We start from the raw sequence: 19,096 nt of genomic DNA on the forward strand, positions 1-19,096 counted from the left end.
GTTTTTCTCGCCGTTGTTGCTTTGTCATTTACGACACTTCAAAGTTGCGTCTACCAGACAGCCAGAATTTTCCACCACCTCTGGGTTATCTATGTGTAGTCGGGTAGAGGAAAAGTCGTTAGCCTGATGTGGCTCATTATGTGACAGGGACCCACAAAAAAAAATTGTATATATACTGTGTACATTGGAAAACCCAGCACACCACAGCTCGTTTCCTTTTGTTCCCGATGATCCAATTAAAATTTTGCGCCTGCGGCCATCTGACATTGTCTAAAATTTGTTGCCAAATATTGTCTCTCTTCTAGCTGGTTGTAATATAAAACCAAATCTCTGCCCACAGAAAACAATAATTTGATTTCATATCTTGCTTGTTTTGTGTTACCTCGTATTTTCAGAGATATGCAAATATTTGTTTGAATGGTAGAGAGAGAAAAATTATAGTATGGGTAGACCAAAAATGGTTTTTCTTTGAATATATATTTAAAATGTAAATAAATTTGAAGAAGGCGTCCATGCAAAAGAAATTGTTAAACTGAGGGTGCACGTGAGGGCCAATTAAATAAGGGCAACATTTACAATATTTTATTGGTTTGATAAAAAATAACTGATAGACTAAATGTCCTTACATTTTACCTAATCCTTCTTTCTCAAATTAGTCTGTAAAATGTCTAGCCTGTGTCAATGGGCTCAAGTTAAGTTAATTAAATTTGAAATGATAGGCAAATTTCTTTCCATTTTTAAGACTTTTGAAGACTAAGATTAAGATATTTCGCCCCCACTAGAAATTTCGTTCTCCTTCTTTAAGATTCATTATGCGCTTCTCCATTTTCCTCTTGAGAGAGGAAAAAACGAAATATTCATTGCATATCCACTTAATCCTGCTAAAAAAAAATTCTCCATCAGTTTTCCTCGACTCCTTCGCTGGTTTTTCTTTGCCTTTTAATGATGGACTGCTTCAGCTGCAGCAAACTCAATTAAAAGGGAATTTCGAGTGGATTTTCCTACAATTATTCGTTATACGCTGCGGTTTTGCATTTCTATATCGATCGATTGCGGTTAAAAGTTTGTTGACTTGCCGCTTTGCAGCAGCAAATAATGAAAGCACATTTTTTCTAACGTAATCATATTCAAACTTATGCATTTGGTCGTATCAGATGCCGGTATGTAAATGTTAAAGTTGCTTGTTATTCCCACTCATGTTTGCCAAATTGTCATTACTTATGTCCTTGTATTCTTGTATGTAAATGGATATTTGCATATTTTCAAGGATTCTAAACTCGAAAACACGCACACAGCTACCAAAATCCTTGCGTCTATGGCTCTACTGCGTTCCCAAAAAATTTGTCACAGTGCGCAAAGCTTGGACATTTTTAAGACATTTTTTACACAAAATTGTGACATGTGTTAGTCCTCTGGTCACTACGCTTTTATCCCAGAAAGTTTCCATCCTTGCTTGTCCTTTAAAGTTGTTGTTCTCCGCACTCTTGTTGTTGTCCTCGGCTGTCCACCTTTTTGGGGAATGTTTGCCCAACCGCATGTTGTTTGCAGGACGATGGCTAAAAAGGTTTCTGGTGAAATATGTATGCAAGTTGCAGAGCTCTCACAAAGGCGAAATTTAAATTTTAAGGCTAACAACTGATGGTATTTGGCTATTTTAATAAGTCGAATATTTAAGTTGGAAATAACGTTTTGATTGGGATTATGATTACAGTATTCAACCGAAGCAGAATGCAAATTCACAGCTAAAGTATAGTTCAATAAAAAACGTAAAAGGAAAAGATCAGCATTGAAAATCCAAGGATAACCATACGAATATTTTAGGCTTTGATGGATATTATAATACTACAAAAAACGTTACATTCATTACTTAAATCACCTTTACCGATTTGATTCACTTTCATTACTTTCTCTAAGCCCAAACGGATGCTAAAAAGTGTGCTACAGACTTTGTCAGTCCTTTGACATCCTGCACAATATAAATCACCAACCGAATGGTGCCAGTGCAACAATCCACTGAACAAAGACTAATTGCTGGCACCACCACAGCACCACCCACTCACCACTCACCGACGCCCACCCAATGCAGTTTTCCATCTCAATCAGGGCAACAACAAAAAGAATAAAAATACTGGGAAAACGGAAAGCCGGAAAAGCGGAATGGACCATTAATTGTTTCAATGTCAGGCAGAAGAGCACAGCAATTAATTGAAGGTCAAGCAGTTGACATGGAAAACAACGCCAGCAACAACAACTGGCCGCAGGCAGCAAACGATTTATGCGCCAAGCGATAAACCTCAAAAACCAACAAAAATGCCAACAACACCGGCGAACCTGTAGAACAAACTGCACCAATCCACCTGAGGAAATGAAAGAAAAACAAAAGTAATAAAATGTGGTTTATACCCTTTGGAGGCAACTTGTAAAAAAAACTTAAAAAATATTGTTATAATAATACTTTTTTTTCAATGAATTACAGCATTATTTATAACAAAAAACAAAAATAAAAAATACTTATACTTATGCAAATGTATTTCATACGGATTCTTTTAAGCTTCTATGATTTGTTATAAAATAATAAATATGAATATGAATAATATACCACTAAGCTACCACATATAAATTTAAAAAAAAAAGGGTATTTCGAGTTGCTTTCGAGGCGATTTTCAACTTTTTATGTTTCAATCCTGCGCAGCAATTTGTAAATGTAAACAAAGCTAACGACGAAGCAAAGCAGAGAGCGGCTGCTAGAGTTTTCCGTGGCGAAAAGAGAGCGGGAAAACTGTTATACGCCCTCTCAGCCTCTCGAGGAAAACTCAGGCTTTTCCCACGCACTCAGTTCGCCCGCAGTGCTCGTCGGTGTGGGTAAGTGCAAGCGGAAAACTCCCACCCACTGATTCGCAAAAACTACCGTCACTCTCTCAATTATAATGGTAAGACAAACCGAAGCGATTCTCGGCTTGCCAACGGGTTTAATTTGATGCGCAAACAAATGTTTTTAATGGCCAAAGTTTGTGAACATAACAGACGAAGAAAATTCGCGAGCTCGCGTTTTTCCTCTGCGTAAATATTTGCGTCTAAATTAAGGAAAAAAAATTCCGCCAATCCTCAGGTGCCAAGCATTCGCCATGGAAATCGCTTTAGTTTTTGTCTATTTTTCTCAGTTTGCTTCACATTGCCAAATTAAAATACTCCCTCCAGGATAATCTAATTTTTTTGGATCGCTTTTTCTCGTTTGCTTTTTCGATTTCCTCGTTTTGTGCCACAGATAAACAAGCGGAAAAAATCCGAAAAACAAACCTCGCACAGAACCAATCAGCTGGAATTCCCATGGGTGGAATACCTCCCCCTAATCAAGAAACGGAAAAATCAAACCAAGAACAATGTTGAAGCTCACAAAATGTGCAGCATCAGCTGTGTTAAAATAAAAGATTCATTTCGTTTATAGCCAAATGTGATCCAAACAAAAAGGAATTGGCAAAATGTCACAACTTTTTATTGGAAATGTTTTTAAAGGAATTTCCCTAAGATGGAAATTCGATTGGAATGAGTACAGATGGTTTTGTATCAAATGATCTATTTAATATCTGAACTCTGATCTATTTTAAATTTTAATATTAATTCCATTAAATAAAGTACAAGTTATACAAGCACCAAAATTCAAATAAACAATCATGCAATTGTTAAAAAAAATTACAGTCAATCGTGTAGCTTTTATGTTGTCATAAAATGTCAACCAATTTATTCAATTTCCATATTAAATTTTCCCTTTTCCCCATTCAATTTGCCACATCCCACATGAACACACAATTTCCCGCATTAAATCACTCATAAAAACGCTGTGGAATGGCCCCAAAAAGCAAGCTACTATTTTTCACTTCAACGCCAAAGGTTGAGAAAACATTAAATAACGTAGGGCGTGCAACAATTTCTCAGCATCAGAGGGCAGAGTTTTCCCAATGTGAGTAAAGCTGCTCCATTGGGGTGGCCCACTTACTTGTCAAATGGCGCAGCGGGTTCACCCTAAGCACGCGTGTTAGCCAACTTTCCTTGAATTTTTCCCCTGCTTCGTGGCGTTCAAACAATTCTGTTGCTTAAATTTACGAGCACCGCAGTCGCCATATTAAAAAGCATAAAACAAGACACCAAAGAAAAATAAAAACGCAGCGTGCAAACTTGTTGCCAAAAATTCCTGTGTCAAAGTACAGTGGAGATTAGATCTATAGAACTAATTAGTTATCTTAAACAATAAATATTTAGTAAATATTAAATACTTCTACAAATTTTGTAAAATTCCAGGATTACATTATAATTGCAGATAATTCAAAACCAGCTGTTTACTTTTTACGCATCATTAAATTTACGCATTTTAATTAGCTACAAATTAGAATAAATATTCATGACACATTGGATTATTACATTAAAAAAAAATGTTGATTTATGTCGCTAGTCGTAATTAGTTTGTTTGTTTTTACAATGGTTGGATGCAATTTAAAATGCAAGCATTTAAAAAAGCGAAATTAATTGTAGTACACTAATGCAATTCGAAATAAATTGCGCCAGAGCTAGTAAATCATTTTTAATTAATTTATTAAATTAATAATTTATCCTTGTCGACGAGAAATTGCTGTAATCAGTTTAAAGGCCAAGAAGGTGGAGTTCTTATTCTTAAAGTCACGTTGCATGCAATGAGTGGGCGAAATTTATGGAAATATTTTACGCGTGACAGCGAAACGTTTTGTTTTGTTTTGTTTTGTTTTTCCTCGATGCGTTGCCTTGGGTTATTCGCTCACGAGTTTTCCCAGCAGAACAAACAGAGGAAAGCGAAATGGAACACAGTGCTGAACAAACAAAACAAGCAGCACAATGCAAACAACAAAAGTTTTTCTTCATGCGCATAAAGTAAAAATACAACAAAAGTGCCAAAAGAAAACGCAGCGAAACAAACAAACAAACAAATAAATAAAGCCACCCAAACGAAGGCAGCCAGTCCAAAAGTTCATCATAAAAGCAAAAATGTACTTGCAACTTTGCCACCGATGGCGAAATCCTTCAAAGTTTCCACGTTCTGTTTGCTGCAAACCAATGAAATGAATTTCTGGGCCATTTAGGGCTTCGACCACCAAAGTTCATGGGGTTACGACTCAATGATGAACTTAAAATGGACACTATGGGCAACCAAAAGGAAGTATTCAAGGATAAGAATGAGAGAGGAATGCTTTAAAATGTAGGAAATATCAAATGATTTCTCTTTTTTATAAATTATTTTCAAGTGCCAGGCCAAATTTTTTCTAGCTGCAGTTAAAAATTCAATATTTATTCATTAAAAATATACAAAAAAAACACCTAAGTAAATAGTCAAAAATCCATCGCTTCTCTACTGCAATGAAAATGTTTAAATGCAATCTAGGTAGACAATATCCACATTCCGAATTCCCTGGCCAGCAATTTCAGTTTGGATTTCGGTGCGATAAGCAAACCATGACTGTACGACACCGTCCGCAACAACTTCAATTTGTTAAATCCATGCAAATCACATTCACTTTCCCCACACCGATGGAAAACACATGTGAAAAACTCGTGTCGAGCAGGAAAATAAAGGAAAAATCGTGCAAGTAGTCGACTGCTAACCGAATGCATCGAGCATAACTTTGTCTGCTTCGAATAGGTGGGTAGGTGAAAAATCCCAGTCCATCGCAATGGCTATTGAAAACGACTGATGGCAACTTTTACTGTTGCATTGCCTTGCTTCTTCGGTGGTTCCCTTTTTTCCATTTTCCCCTGGCGTTTTTCCTGCACATCCTGTTAAACGAATGCCCTTTTCATTCATTTATGTATAGACACACAACACGCACACACAGACCCACACACACATACATCGAGTTAACTGCATTTTACATTTGCTAACAACATTGCTACCTCATATCCTACCAGAACTTTCTTGCCCCACTCCCCCGCACGCTCCTTGGGTGAAATGGTAAACGGAAATTGTGCATATTTCACTTACCATCAACGCTGAAATGGCAAATGGCGCACTCGAGTTGTCAGCGGTTGTTGGCGGGAAAGCGGGGAAAATCAAGGAAAGCGAAGGAATCCCAGGAATCCAGCTGCGTCGAGCAAATCAATCAAATCGAACTTTAAACACCCTTAACATCAACTATTCAAATTTTCCAATTATTCTTATAAGTGGGTGTAAATCTAATCTTTTGGGACAACAATCTTTTATCTGATTCGACTATATAATAACAAATAGAAATAAAATATATTTGAAAATTGAAGTTCTGAAATCCCTGGAAATTCCCACATACCCCAGCGGAAAAGGTGGAAAAATGAAAGTGCAAAAGCTGACTGCAAATATTTGTGAAATCAAATGGCAGCCGGGGGTCTCAATCGCATTGAATGTGTGTAGGTGTGTACGTGTGTGTGTGGAAGTGTGTTTGTGTGTGCGTGTGTGTGTGGGAGGGGGATGTCCTGGGCTTATAAAATGTTAACTGTAAATAAATTATTAGCCAACTGGCGCTTCGATGGGAAGTGCTGGGCAAAAGGCTGGCGATAATGGGAAGGGTGTTGGCAGCTACTTCCGCCACCGCCTCGGTACAGTGAAGCCCGTGTACGTGTGCCTGTTTGCGTGGAATGTTTGCCAACAAGCAGCGTGTAACGAGACAATTACCACCGGGATTGCATTGCCTTCCATTTCTCCCCGGGGGTTCAAGTCAGATGCAACTTTGAATAGCTTTACACACTAGCACACATCCACAATCGCAAATGTGTGCCAACAGACGCACACAGTGATCACTCAGTAGAAGGGTTTTATGAATGCATTAAAAAGTATTAATGATAAGGATAGTGATAGTCTTTAAATCAAGGATAATGTTTCTATTGATTTAATTTGGGATCAATATGTATGAAGATTTAAAGATGAAAATGAAGATTTTAGCAATGTGTTGTTTATGATCTAGGCTCCACTGTACTGTACACACATTGATAGGCAAAAACTAAAGCGCACACTGCAGCTGCCAATGCTTGTGCTTCTTCTTCGCCTGCGTCTGTGTGGGCGGCTAAAGGCCCAAAAGGGCGTGGCACCCGGGCGGGTTGTCTGCGTAGACAGCGTGTTAAGCTTCAGTGGTTCGCCACTGCAAATGGGACACATTAGCAATGTAGCATGCTTGGTGTGGGAAAATGAGCGGGAGGGTGGGCGGTGCGCAGGAAAAACTAGCTGCGGAGGTGGAAAAGCGGCGAAGTGTGTGGGCTGAGATGAACCCACCCACCGTGTACCAAATGTGTCAGCAGCAGTTTTGAAGGCGCTTAGTTAGCAATCTCCTACTCTGAACATTAATAGATAGCATATAATTTTTAACACCCTTTTAAAATTAAATTTTAGGTTTTTTAAAATACGATATTTGAAAATACGTTTACGCGCTCCCCAAATATTTTCTATATTATTTATCAGAAAGATTTCAAAAATACTGCTTTAAATAACTATTAGATGGCAGATCTTAAGAATATAAGTGCTGATCAAAAATAATATACTTCGTTCATATTTCGCCAACTTTTTTGCAACTTTCAAAACACCTATTGTAAGAGTATAAAGTGCTTTTCTAAATTGCTTAATTTTTTAGCTTTGTGAAATGTTCCTATTCCATTTCGAGTCCTCTTTCTGTTCGTTGCAGCGAATGAATTTTTATGACAGGTGTTTTTTTATATAAACAAAAGATAACTGATATGTTTGAATTTAAACAAAGTGAACAGCGAAAACATAAAATGAAATAAATCATACAAATGTTGAGAAAATTAGCAGCATGCGCTTTTTTAAGGTAAAAACGAATAAGACATGTTTTGGGATTTTTGTGGCTCGCATTTATTGTTTTATAATTCAATTATGTTTCAAAGGTTTTCTATGATGAACTTAGCTGTCTACTTTTGCCGACATTAAATACTGCAGAAACCAGATTTTTAATAAATTCCTAAAATATAACTGAATGCTTAATAATCTGCAATGTTGTAATCCATCTAATGTAAAAAATTGACCAGAAAAATTAGCAATCAACAAATAAAAGAATCTATTTTGAAATAATACTCATTTCTTATTGTCTTTTCATTTCCAGGAACTCAAACATAAACAAGAAATGAGGACGAATCAAAATCCCTTAATAAAGTGCTAAAATCCAGAGGTCACCCCGCCCACTCTATAAACGCCCACCCGGGATTTACCGCTAGAAAAATCACGTCGGCATTTCGTAGTGGCGACACGTCCTTCAGCCCACAAAAAAAGAACAGCAAGAACACAAAGAAAAGCCACCAAAATAACTGTGCTTCCTAACGGAAAAAATCTCGGAAAACCCCAGAGTGAATTCAATTAGGTGCTAAAATAGGCGAATGCCTCTAAAAAAGAACTGACAAATGTCAAGTCACAAATAATACAATAAAGTGCCGATTGTGTATTGATATTTACGTGATAGATATAGAGAGCAACAAAAGTAACTTCAGGAAAATAATAAAATAATACACTTTCAAAATTGAACCGCAATTACAACAAATGTCTGCGTCGGCAGTTGAAGTTACTGGAAATGTTCCACCTGTGGAATTTCATATGAGAGAGGTAAGATTTTATTAACTACTATTTATCAATATTAACGGTAATCTGAGTAGTGATGATGCACTGTTAGGACATTATCTACGTTCTCTTTTGGCAATATTCCAATAATTCTCCAATAATACACTTTTCCCAATAATTCAAGTATTTGGTAAATAATTCTAAAAACTTACCATCTTAAGCATAATTTGAAGGAATTGATGTGAGAAATAATTACACATACATATACATATATAGATACACAATTATTGCAATGCTCTTATGCATTCCAATGATTTCTAATTGCATACTTTCATATCTTGTAAAACACACATTCACACAAACACTTCCACATAAAAGAAAAACTTCGCGGTACCGATCGCGAATTACGGTAAATAAACTCAGATTAAATTAAAGATACAAAGTGGTCTTTACACTTGTTAAACGCGTCGTTCAGGCAGAAAGATTATTTCAAACTGAAACTTTTTTCGGATTACGCCTTGTTCTTTGCCTTCACCATCCCAGCAACCAAAATGTAAGGATAATTACAGTTAGTTTTTCGCTCTTTCTCATGTAATGTGGAATTTTGCAGACAACTTGGCGCTCTTCTGTGCGTCAGTTACTTTGCTAGTTCTGAATGTTCCGCTCTTTTATAGCTAAAAGCTTTGACAGGTTTCTAGATATATTTTCCATGGGAAGATAGGTAATTCATTTTAGAATTTAAAAAGCTTTATTTATTTTACTAAGAAGCTAAAAACAATCAAAAACATTAATTCTGTTTTTATATATATTAGTAAAATTCAGGAAATACCATTTACATTCACATTAAGTTTTCCAGCCAAATATATAAAGTGCCATCACTGATGCGCACGTGTGCCGATTTATGTTGTTGTTGCGTTGAAGAGAATAACTCAGTTATCACGCTCTACCTTTGATCCTCTGCTGCTGCTGCCTTTGCCGACTCCATTTTGCTTCTTCATTTTCCTTTTTCCCAATTTAGTTACGCCAAACTAGTTCTGAATTTTAGACGCGTCGTGAGCGTTTCATTTTAATCGCTTTTACTCGCTTACTCTTGAATTTATTTAATTTGTTTTTTTTTTTATGTATGTGATTTTATTGCAATTATTATTTTGTGTGTAAATCGGTGAAAGTACAAAGTGGTTAAAATATTTAAAAATGGATGAAGATTGGCCTGTTGAATTCGAAACTCAATGTGGCGCCATTATTGGAATTTCTATAACAGGCAACTGGGGCATTTTCTATCGATGCTGTCAATTAAACGTTGAATTAAACGATGAGTGGAGCAATCTGAATGAAGATATTTGGGTTCGTTTTTATTATTGTTGTTTATTTGTTATAATTTCTTAAGAAATCACGTATTTTCTTGTATTTTAATCATGAGAAATCATCATTAAAAGTCTATATAAAGAAATAAAATTAAAATATCAATATTAATATGTTAATTTTTAATAAAATTTTGTTGATTGAATATGTTTTTTCAATTTCGCCTCGCTTTTTCAAATTCGCCGCGCTTTTCAAATTCGCATTAGCGAAAGCTCTGTTACTTTTGCTAGTTCATCTTTTATTCACCGTGTGCTTTGCATTTAAGTTTCTCAGTGAGCTCGCGCATGTGGCGCCACTCAGAAAGGACGAAAGTTTCTATGGGCAGCACTGTAACTGTTCGTAAAACAGTGCTGCCAGAATTCTGTTAAAAGCTTTTGCTGTGGAAAACAGCAAAATGGTTTTAAAAGCTTTAAATAATATTAATAATATATTGTTTACACATATATGAATAATAATTATAATATAAATGTTAGAACTTTTATATAAATAGTTTAAATGAGGAACATTCGGTAACGAAATGGAAAAAACTATATACTTATAGTGCTTACGCTTCTAAATAAAACATTCAAATTTCAAATATTTAATAATTTATTTTGAATATACCTTTTTTCATATTAATTTCTAATTAAATTTTAACTAAAATTTATACGGTTGTTATAAATCTATTTGGGCATATTATAGCTTATATTATTTTGTATTTTTTTTACTTGAAATAAAATTTTCAAGAATTAAATTTCTCAGAGAGTCGCAGAAAATGCCGAGTATTGGTGCACTTTTAGCGCCTAAACTCCAACTGTCCTAAAGTCGAAACCCGATCGCAGCTAATTTGGTTAGTGGCTGTTGGCAATTCACTCAGACAGTCGTCCTTTTTCACCGTTCCACGGACTAGGCCAACTTTTATTGACTTCCGCCGCAGTTCGCAGGCATCGCAAAGTGCAAACTTCTGTTGGCTCCCAGGACCTCTTGTCACGCCCCTTCGCGCCCTGCTTGCCCCCATCTCCGCATGCTATCACCTTTTGGCCAACTACTGTGGATGGCTAACACAATCACAAACAGATGGGTTGGTCGCGAAGGGTGGGCGGGGCGAAAAAGGAGTAGTAGACAGCGGCTGGCCAAAAGCAAACATCGAAAATCAACATAAGCCACCGCTACCACCACCAACAACAACAACAACAACAACAGCCACAACAACAACAATAACAACAACAGAAAGAGCCACTAAAATCACACATTCACACTGAGCAAAATATTGTGTACCAATACAAACAGAAAAAAACAAAATCAAAGAGAAAATCTTTTTTCAAACTAAGACAGGGTCAATTTTATTTTATATTCAAGGAATTTATTTTAACTTTTTTTTATTCATTTTTATATTTATTCATATATTTATTTAGAATTGAATTTCTTAAGTTGCCAATTTTTTTTTAGTACTTTTTGTTCAAACTCGAGAATTTTTTTCTTGCTGTTTTCATAGCTTATGTAAGCTTGTTAATTATACAGTATTATTTCTCTCAGTGCAGCCACACTCGTTCTTTTGCACTCACGAAATGGAATTTTCGGCGCTGCAAAATGAAAAAGTGCATTCGTTTGCCATTAATGGGCCAACTTTTGAGCTAATGCCGCCAAACTGAAACTGCAACAAAACACTCGAAACACCAAAAAAAAAAAAAGAAAAAAGAACACTAACATTTGGTATCTAATTGGATAAGTAGTAGTAGTTTCTATAGCCCAACAACACAGAAATTCCCAAATTTGTTGGCTGTGTCCAAATTCAATTAGCTTCAGCTGCATTGTTTTTTTTTTTTTTTTTTTGGATGCCGAGGCAGGAAATTGATTATGCAGTTAGTTTACTGACAAAGTTTTTTTTTTGTATTTTGACAAATTATTTCACTTTTCACTTCTAATAAGTAGCATGAGATTAGTAGTATGATAATATAAAAGAAAATATAAAAAAAATATATTAAAAAATAATACTTTAATTACTATAATATTTACATATTTACTACATATTTACATATTTATTTACATATATTTACATTTAAAGTAAAAATAGCATTTTAACAAGATATTCTTTTCAGAAAAAGTATTTATATCTATCATTTGTTTTTTAAACTAGATAATCACTTATGTTAAGTTTTTATTAGTAAAACAAGGTCGCCCTTTTATAATTCAATAAAGTTCTTCCTGCATTTAAATAAACATAATTTGTAAGTGTCAAATAGAGAAATGCATTTCTGGCGACCATTTTGCCCTTTGAGTCATCTTCTCTGAAATTGACTTCGTTTTTGGCCCAGTTTGGGCAACTGGCCAAGATGTCAATACCAATTCGCTCATCACGTTTTTGTTTCGTGTTGGCCTCACTTCTTTTTTATTTCTTGCCGTGTGTGCTGTTACTGATTTTAAAATCAAACTGACAGTCTGCCATTTGTTTCTGTATAAAATACTGCGGAAATTATCATAGCAAAAAGGGGATATATATATGTATATATATATGTATATACTTAAAAGCAGAGGTTTGGTCCAAATAGAAAGATTTCTCGTGGCGAATTGTGAGAAAACGTATAGTTCATTTTATTTTTTTCGTGCTTTTGGCTTGCAGCAAAAGGCAATCAAGATTTACTTGGTGGGAAAAAGCGAGTAAAATGACGAAGGAAAATTGGGTGGAAAAGTGGGCGTGGAACGATACACAGCCTCCGAAATGGAGGCAGACATGCATGGCGGCATTTCCGGTTGCTTGGCACCATTAGTGCAACTGCCACGCCCCCTTACGAAGCGCCCTCCTTCTCCGAATCCTGCGTTTTTTTTTTTTTTTTTTTTTTTGTTTGCCTTTCTGTTGAGATAAGCAGTTTGGCCATTTGTCCGTGCAAGTTTTTCGAACAGCATTCCCTTTTAGAAGTAAAAAATTGTTTTTTTCGCCAAAAATACAAGAGGAAAAGTGGGCGGAAGTGTGGGGTGGCGGGCATTTGACATGTGTTTGCTGCAGCAACCCATTTTTTCGCCCTTGTGGCTAAAAAGAACTTGGCAGCAAGTTTTTTTTCTGTTTTTTTTTTTTTTTTTGGCGTCTCTAAGCTTCTGGCGGCCAAGAAAAGTATATTCATTATTTTGTTTTCATTTTCTGCGGCTGCCCGAGAGCGAAGTTTGCAATTGAATTTTATTGTATCTCCTTGGAATTTAGTCAAAAATAATACGGCTTTTCAAATAGATTTTTATGTCTGCGAGTGCCAACAAAAAAAAAAAAAAAAAAGGAAATGAAGAAAAGTCGAATACGAATGAAAATAGAGTGGAAAATCCATTAAGGGAGGCCTCTTAGTGGTTTTCTTCTTTTATTTTAACCCACCCAATCGAACGGCTTAAATTCAACGTATTTTATTTTTTATAGCTTGCACCTGGCGAGTGTGTAGATAGTTGAAGGCACCCGCATTTTTCGTACTTCCGTATATAATTTGCAGTAAAAAAGTTTAGCTTAAACATTATCTGCTCGACTGAAATCAAGAAATATTACGCAAATCAGCAAAAGAGACCGCAACTTAGTACACACACACGTAACACACACATAAAAAGCAAACCAAATGAATGGAATTGGGCGAAAGGATGTACGAAGGAATAAACCCAAAACCAGAACCCAACGAAAGGCTTTTATCATTCTTCAAATGCATGCATACATTTTTTTGGGGCTCTAAACTGTGCGGAAAAAAGTGCAAATATCTGCAGATAATTTTGTTTAATGTCGACTTTTAATCAGTTGAAACACATTTGCTCGAAAAAGTTAAAAGCAATACTTACTTGAGAATAAAATACTTAATCAAATTCTGTTATTTATATTTAAATTCACGTGATTCTGAAAAAAGTATTTAAAAGATATATAGATTTGTAAAAAACTTACACTACAAACATATTTATCTGTAAAAACTGTTAGCATTTCGCCATAAATCTCTATTTCTACTTAAGCCTGATTGGTTTAGTTTCGATTTTTTTTGTAGTGTACCATTTCAGCCCCCCTTTCCGCCCTCTTCCCCCCGCCCCTAACACATGTCTGTGTTGCTCTTTGCTAATGGCCTGATGACGCGTCATCTTCGTCCCATGGGCGGTCCTTCTGTCTGCGAGTTGCTCGCAAATTATAATTGAGTGCATGGCGAGCGCATTGAACTGTGCGCCTGTGGACCCCATCGCTCCACGTCAACCACCCCCCCATCTCCCCCCTCTAAATGCGGTGGGGCAGCTGCATCGTATGCTGCAAACAAAATACCCATTGTTTAGGAATTTCCACTACTTGTGATCAAACTTTAAGCAAAGGTTAAAAGTGAGAAGGCAAAAAAAAAAGAACGAGTTATAAAATTGATTGGGAAACTTTATAAATGTTTCGTTAGAAGCGCCAATATATTCATTATTTATATTTATATATATATTACACTTCATATATATATTTATTTCAAAATTTTGGCAAGAGAAACCAATAAAAACATGTAAACCTCTGCTTAATTGCCATCTCAGCCACGTAAAAATTGATATTCCTTTTCAACCGAAAAAGGGCAACATAGATACTCCACTAGCCACCACATTCACCTGCTAGTTTTTCCATTTTCTCGCGGTGAAAAGCCAAGGAGTCAAGGGAATGCCAGGCGAAAATGCCGGTTAAAGATTTTAACCACTTCGAAATGGAGAAGCTGCTTCTGTTTCTTTTTTTTTTCTTTTTTTTTTTGCTCTTGCCACTTGAGACGCACAGGTCTCGCTGCCATTTAGGGCCATAAATTTGAGCGCCACATTTCGCCATTTTAATGAATGGTTTTTTTAATGCAATGCTTGGTTTTTGGCTCGTTAGGAAAAAGAGCGCGCGGAAATATTGTAGCAACATTCTGGCTGCTTTAATTTATTGACTAATTTAGGAGGCAGTAATAGATACTTTTAGCCGCTGCTAAATGGGCAAACGGCTTTTGGCTTTTTAATTAGACGCCTTGGCATCTTTTTTTTTTTGTGTTTTGGCAACGGAATCTCTATTTAATTAATGCAGATTTGATGGCAACACTCAAGGTCGCGCCCTGATAAATAACCTCATAAAATCGCAATTAATTGGTGCGTCGAGAAAATCTCAACCCGGAGGCTTTTCAATTTGCGCTACAAGTTGAACACATGTGTTTATGGCCGCCAACGGGAAAACCAAAAACAACCCTTTTTCAACTGAAGCCATTAATTTCACTGCTTAACACAGCAGACTTCACTTTGAAAGAGATTGCTAAAAAGGTTAATTAAAAAATTTTAAATTTTAAAATTAATATTTTGAAAGAAGAAAATGTAATTGAAAAACTTCACACATTCAACTGAAATTAATAAAATAGACTAAGCAAATATTTATGTCATTTTAAAATCAATATATTTTCAAAATATCGAAAAAAGGAAATTACAAGCACATTATATTTTTTAAAATATCCTTTTTCAGTTAGATTTATTCCACATTTATTTCTAGAACATCTGCATTTATTTTTTTTATATATTTCTTGACCCATCTTCATTTATTCACATGAACCCAAAAAAGTATGCTTTGTTTTGCTGAGCATATTTTATTTGCTGCGTGCCAGATTCTATCTGCTTTCCGCGCCATTGCTGAATTTTCCCAGCGCCGCCCCCTTCGCCGCTGCCACTCCCTTGGAGTTTTCCCCCCTCCCCTCCCCCACCGCCCTTCCATCACGGAGTTTTCCCCCTCCGATGGGCACCTTTTGTCATCGTTTTCGCCTGCTGTGCGTCCTTCGCGTTCTGGGCGCGATAACAGGCATCATAAATCCTTTGCTCCTTGTAAATGGCAACCCGACAGATTCCCCAGCAGCTGCCACGCCCTGCCCCGGCCTACGCCCCCCTGTGGGTGTTGGTAAGTTGGGGGTGTGTGTGTGTAGTATGTATGCTGAAACTGAAACAGAAACAGCTTCTGTTTCGCTTTTGGCCATCGTTTGTTATTGTTTGCGGTTAGTTGGCCGCAATTTCCCCCGCTTTTCCCTCTTTACATATATCAAACTCAGAGGCAGGTCAGCTCCCGTGGGAAAAGAGGGGCGGGGGGGGGATTGTAGCAAGGCATTTTCCTTTAGTTTTCCACAAGTCGCGCTCGACTGCAGATTGCGGGAAACTTTAGGCATTAACAGCGCATAAACTTCAATGCGGCATTTTGATTTTCCGCGATGAAAATTGCTTGAGTAACAAATAGTAGCATTTTTCAGCATATTATTACTATTCAATGCAGACTAAAATCTAAATTAGCTTAGCATTAAGTAGAACAATATAATACTGTTCATAGAAAAATTCAAAAGTTTATATTATTGGAAAATCTATCATTCTACTGCTGTTATTTTTATGCATCAATCATTTAAAAATAAATGTTCTACATTATATTTCGCTTTACTTTGGACAGCCATTCTTTGTGACATTCGCTCACTTTTTCCTCTTATCGCTTCATTTTTCATCGCATTTCCATTAAGCATATTAAATGTGATCAAATTTTGCCGCGCATATTTAACTTTTCATCTTTAAGATACTTTTATAACTTATCGTTTGTTGTTTTCGTGCTGCACAACTTTTCTTCTAACGTTTGCATTGAATTCGGTTGCCTCAAGCAGCTTAGCCGCCGGAAAAGCGTGGAAAAATTGCGTGAAAAACGTGGATACCTTTGCTCATTTTTCTCGGCTTACGTTTTTGCAGAGTGTTGGCGACAATTTGCCGGCCAAAAGGGATTAAAAAGTTGCCATCGTGGGGACTTTTGCATTTGGCGGAAAATCCAAAATGTGGCCGTATCATGTGCAGCTTTTTGGTTCGCATGTATAGTGCGCAAATTTTCTCACTTTCCATGACTGACTATCTCTTTCGGTCGGCCAGCGGCTTTCTCTTTCTGACCGCCGTGTGCCAGCCATTTGCATTTCAAATTTAGCAGCGTCGTGGTGCCCGCTTTTCCGGATTTTCCCCCTGCTGTGTTTTCCACTTTCAAACTCTGACGCCTGCTGCTGCTGCTGCTGCTGCTGTCCGTCGCGTTAATAAGCCGCCCTGAATGCCACGCCCACTATTTGCTGACTAGCCATGCTAGTTTTACACTGGAAAAACAGGCATTATGCTTAATGCCATAAATATATAAAAATATATAAACATAATCAATATGTTATAAATATTAAAAGTTTTAAGAGGTTCAAATGTAACAAATACCAGCTTTTTTCTTAATTTTAGCATCTTTGTGACCATTTCTTTTTTCTCTGTGTAGCTGTACTAGTGCAATTGCCGCCTCACCCACTTTTTTGGCCAACAACATGAGGCTAATGCAATCTTGACAAGCGTTGTTCCGGACAACCGAAAATGAGGCTTGACACTTTTGATTTGGTTTTACTGGACCAACCGAAATCCTTCATTCCTCCCTTTTTGGTCATCCAAAAGGCACAAGGAGCACCATTTTCACCATTTTCACCCCGTCCAACTCGACTGATGGCGCATTTTTGATTTTCCGGCAGCGTTGTTTGTTGAGCCCATGTGATGGTCATATATACGGGTGGGAAAAGCGTGCGAAAAGGGTGGAGGGGGGGGGGAAGGGGGAAAATCTGTCCGACGAACTGAGACAATGCCAGAAGGCGACTTTTTGATGGTCAAAAAACGAGTTGAGTTGAGAAATTTAAGAGGGCGGTATTTAGACTGGTTTTTGGTAGTAAAATCTTTGAGTGCAGTAAAGCTAGAGGGATTTGGCTTTAAAAAATTAACACCAAAAGAAATTTTCTAATACATTAAATGTTATGTAAAATATTGAAATTTTATATAATTACTTAAATAAAATTATCGCAGATCTTTGCATCTTTAAAGATCTGTACAAATATCTCTGTTATAACAATGTTAAAGTTATAAATTTATATTTAATGCTTATTCATTGAACTTATTTTTTTAACATCTTCAAATCTCTTTACTTTGAGTTTTTCACATTTTTCTATTTTATTCATTTTCAAACTTTTAAAATTGCTTAACATTTCGATAAATTCTTATCGATAACAGAATGTTAAGCAACATAGCGCATCTGGCAGCGGCGCAACAGCGACGCAATGGTGAGCAACGTACTAACGCCTGGCCAGCGACGAAAACGAAAATGAAATGAAATGAAAAAACGGTTATCACAGTTGCGTTCTCTCGCTCTTCGCAACAAGTCGTGGGTGTCGGATTAGCGGAAAATTCGTAGATTTCCCAGTGGAAATTCGGCACGCTTGAAAGTGAAAACAAAACGCACACACGCCTCAGCAGCATCGCATCGAATCGAATAAATAAAAATATACAAAGTAAAATCGAGAACGGTACAAAATAACAAACGAAATAATTTAGCGCGTGCGACGGTGGGGCTGAAGTTTGGGCAAGAAAAGCGGAAAAAACTGTGTTTATTTTTGAAATGCCAAAAAAGTGCAGTGCCGAAAATTAGCCAAAGCGAAGAAGGCGAGAAAAACGCGCAGATGAAATGAAATGAAAAGTTATAAATAAATATATATGCCATGCGGCTGGGCGGACAAAGAAGAAGAAGAAGTGGAGGAAGAAGACGACGAGGGACGTGATTTCTCTTTTTTTCGCCTGTCCGTAGTCTATGCCCCTCTCGTTCGCACACCCGCCTGCAGCATCCCATCGCACCTACATGCATATGTGTACATATGTGTGTGTGTGTGTGTGAAATAAGAATTGAACCAAAAGCAACAAAATACAAAAATTCATTCACGGCGCACATGTTTTTGTGACCGTTGCTGTGTTGTTGCCTTTGCCGCCTCCGCTTCGCCTGCTCGTTTATCCTGCCATCCTTTTTGGCTGCGCTCTCCGTTTTGGATTCTGATTCGATTTTTCCCACTCACACAGCATCACGCTCTCTCTCTCTCAGCTGCTTTGTTTGTCCGCCTTTCGCGAAAATATATATAGGACTGTAATAAAATCGGTAATAAAATCGGACATAAGCCCATTGGAACAGATGATGAATCTCGTTTCATAAGCCAAATCGCCACGGAAGAGCAGGAAAAAGTGCTGAAGCGCGAAAAGAAAAGTATCTCAGGGATGCGTAGTAACGCAGACAAGCAAGCCCTTTGTGTGTGATCAAAAATCGAAAAACAGACAACAGGAATACAGTTAACGTTCGATAAAGTGGATAATCGGCGGCAAAGCATCAAAGGCTTATTCTAAAAATACAGTGGACACATAAGAAGT

General features: G+C 36.9%; 1 protein-coding gene across 9 annotated transcripts in view; it reads left to right on the forward strand.

The window, feature by feature from the left end:
• Rbfox1 (RNA-binding Fox protein 1) overlaps window positions 1-19,096 on the forward strand; it is a 112,601-nt gene that overhangs the window by 16,556 nt on the left and 76,949 nt on the right. For 6 of the 9 annotated variants that reach the window (NM_168412.4, NM_001274751.1, NM_168413.3 and 3 more), the window contains exon 1: window positions 18,036-18,195. Coding sequence is in view for 2 of the 9 variants with exons in the window: in NM_001259778.1 (NP_001246707.1) it covers window positions 8,534-8,596 (63 nt within the window). In the remaining 7 variants the exon portion in view is untranslated. Of the gene's footprint in view, window positions 1-8,102; window positions 8,597-18,035; window positions 18,211-19,096 lie in introns of those variants that run through there. The other 3 variants (NM_001259778.1, NM_001259779.1, NM_001104102.4) reach the window with 2 other exon arrangements.

Source organism: Drosophila melanogaster, chromosome 3L, assembly GCF_000001215.4.
Source record: "Drosophila melanogaster chromosome 3L".
NCBI lineage: Eukaryota > Metazoa > Arthropoda > Insecta > Diptera > Drosophilidae > Drosophila > Drosophila melanogaster.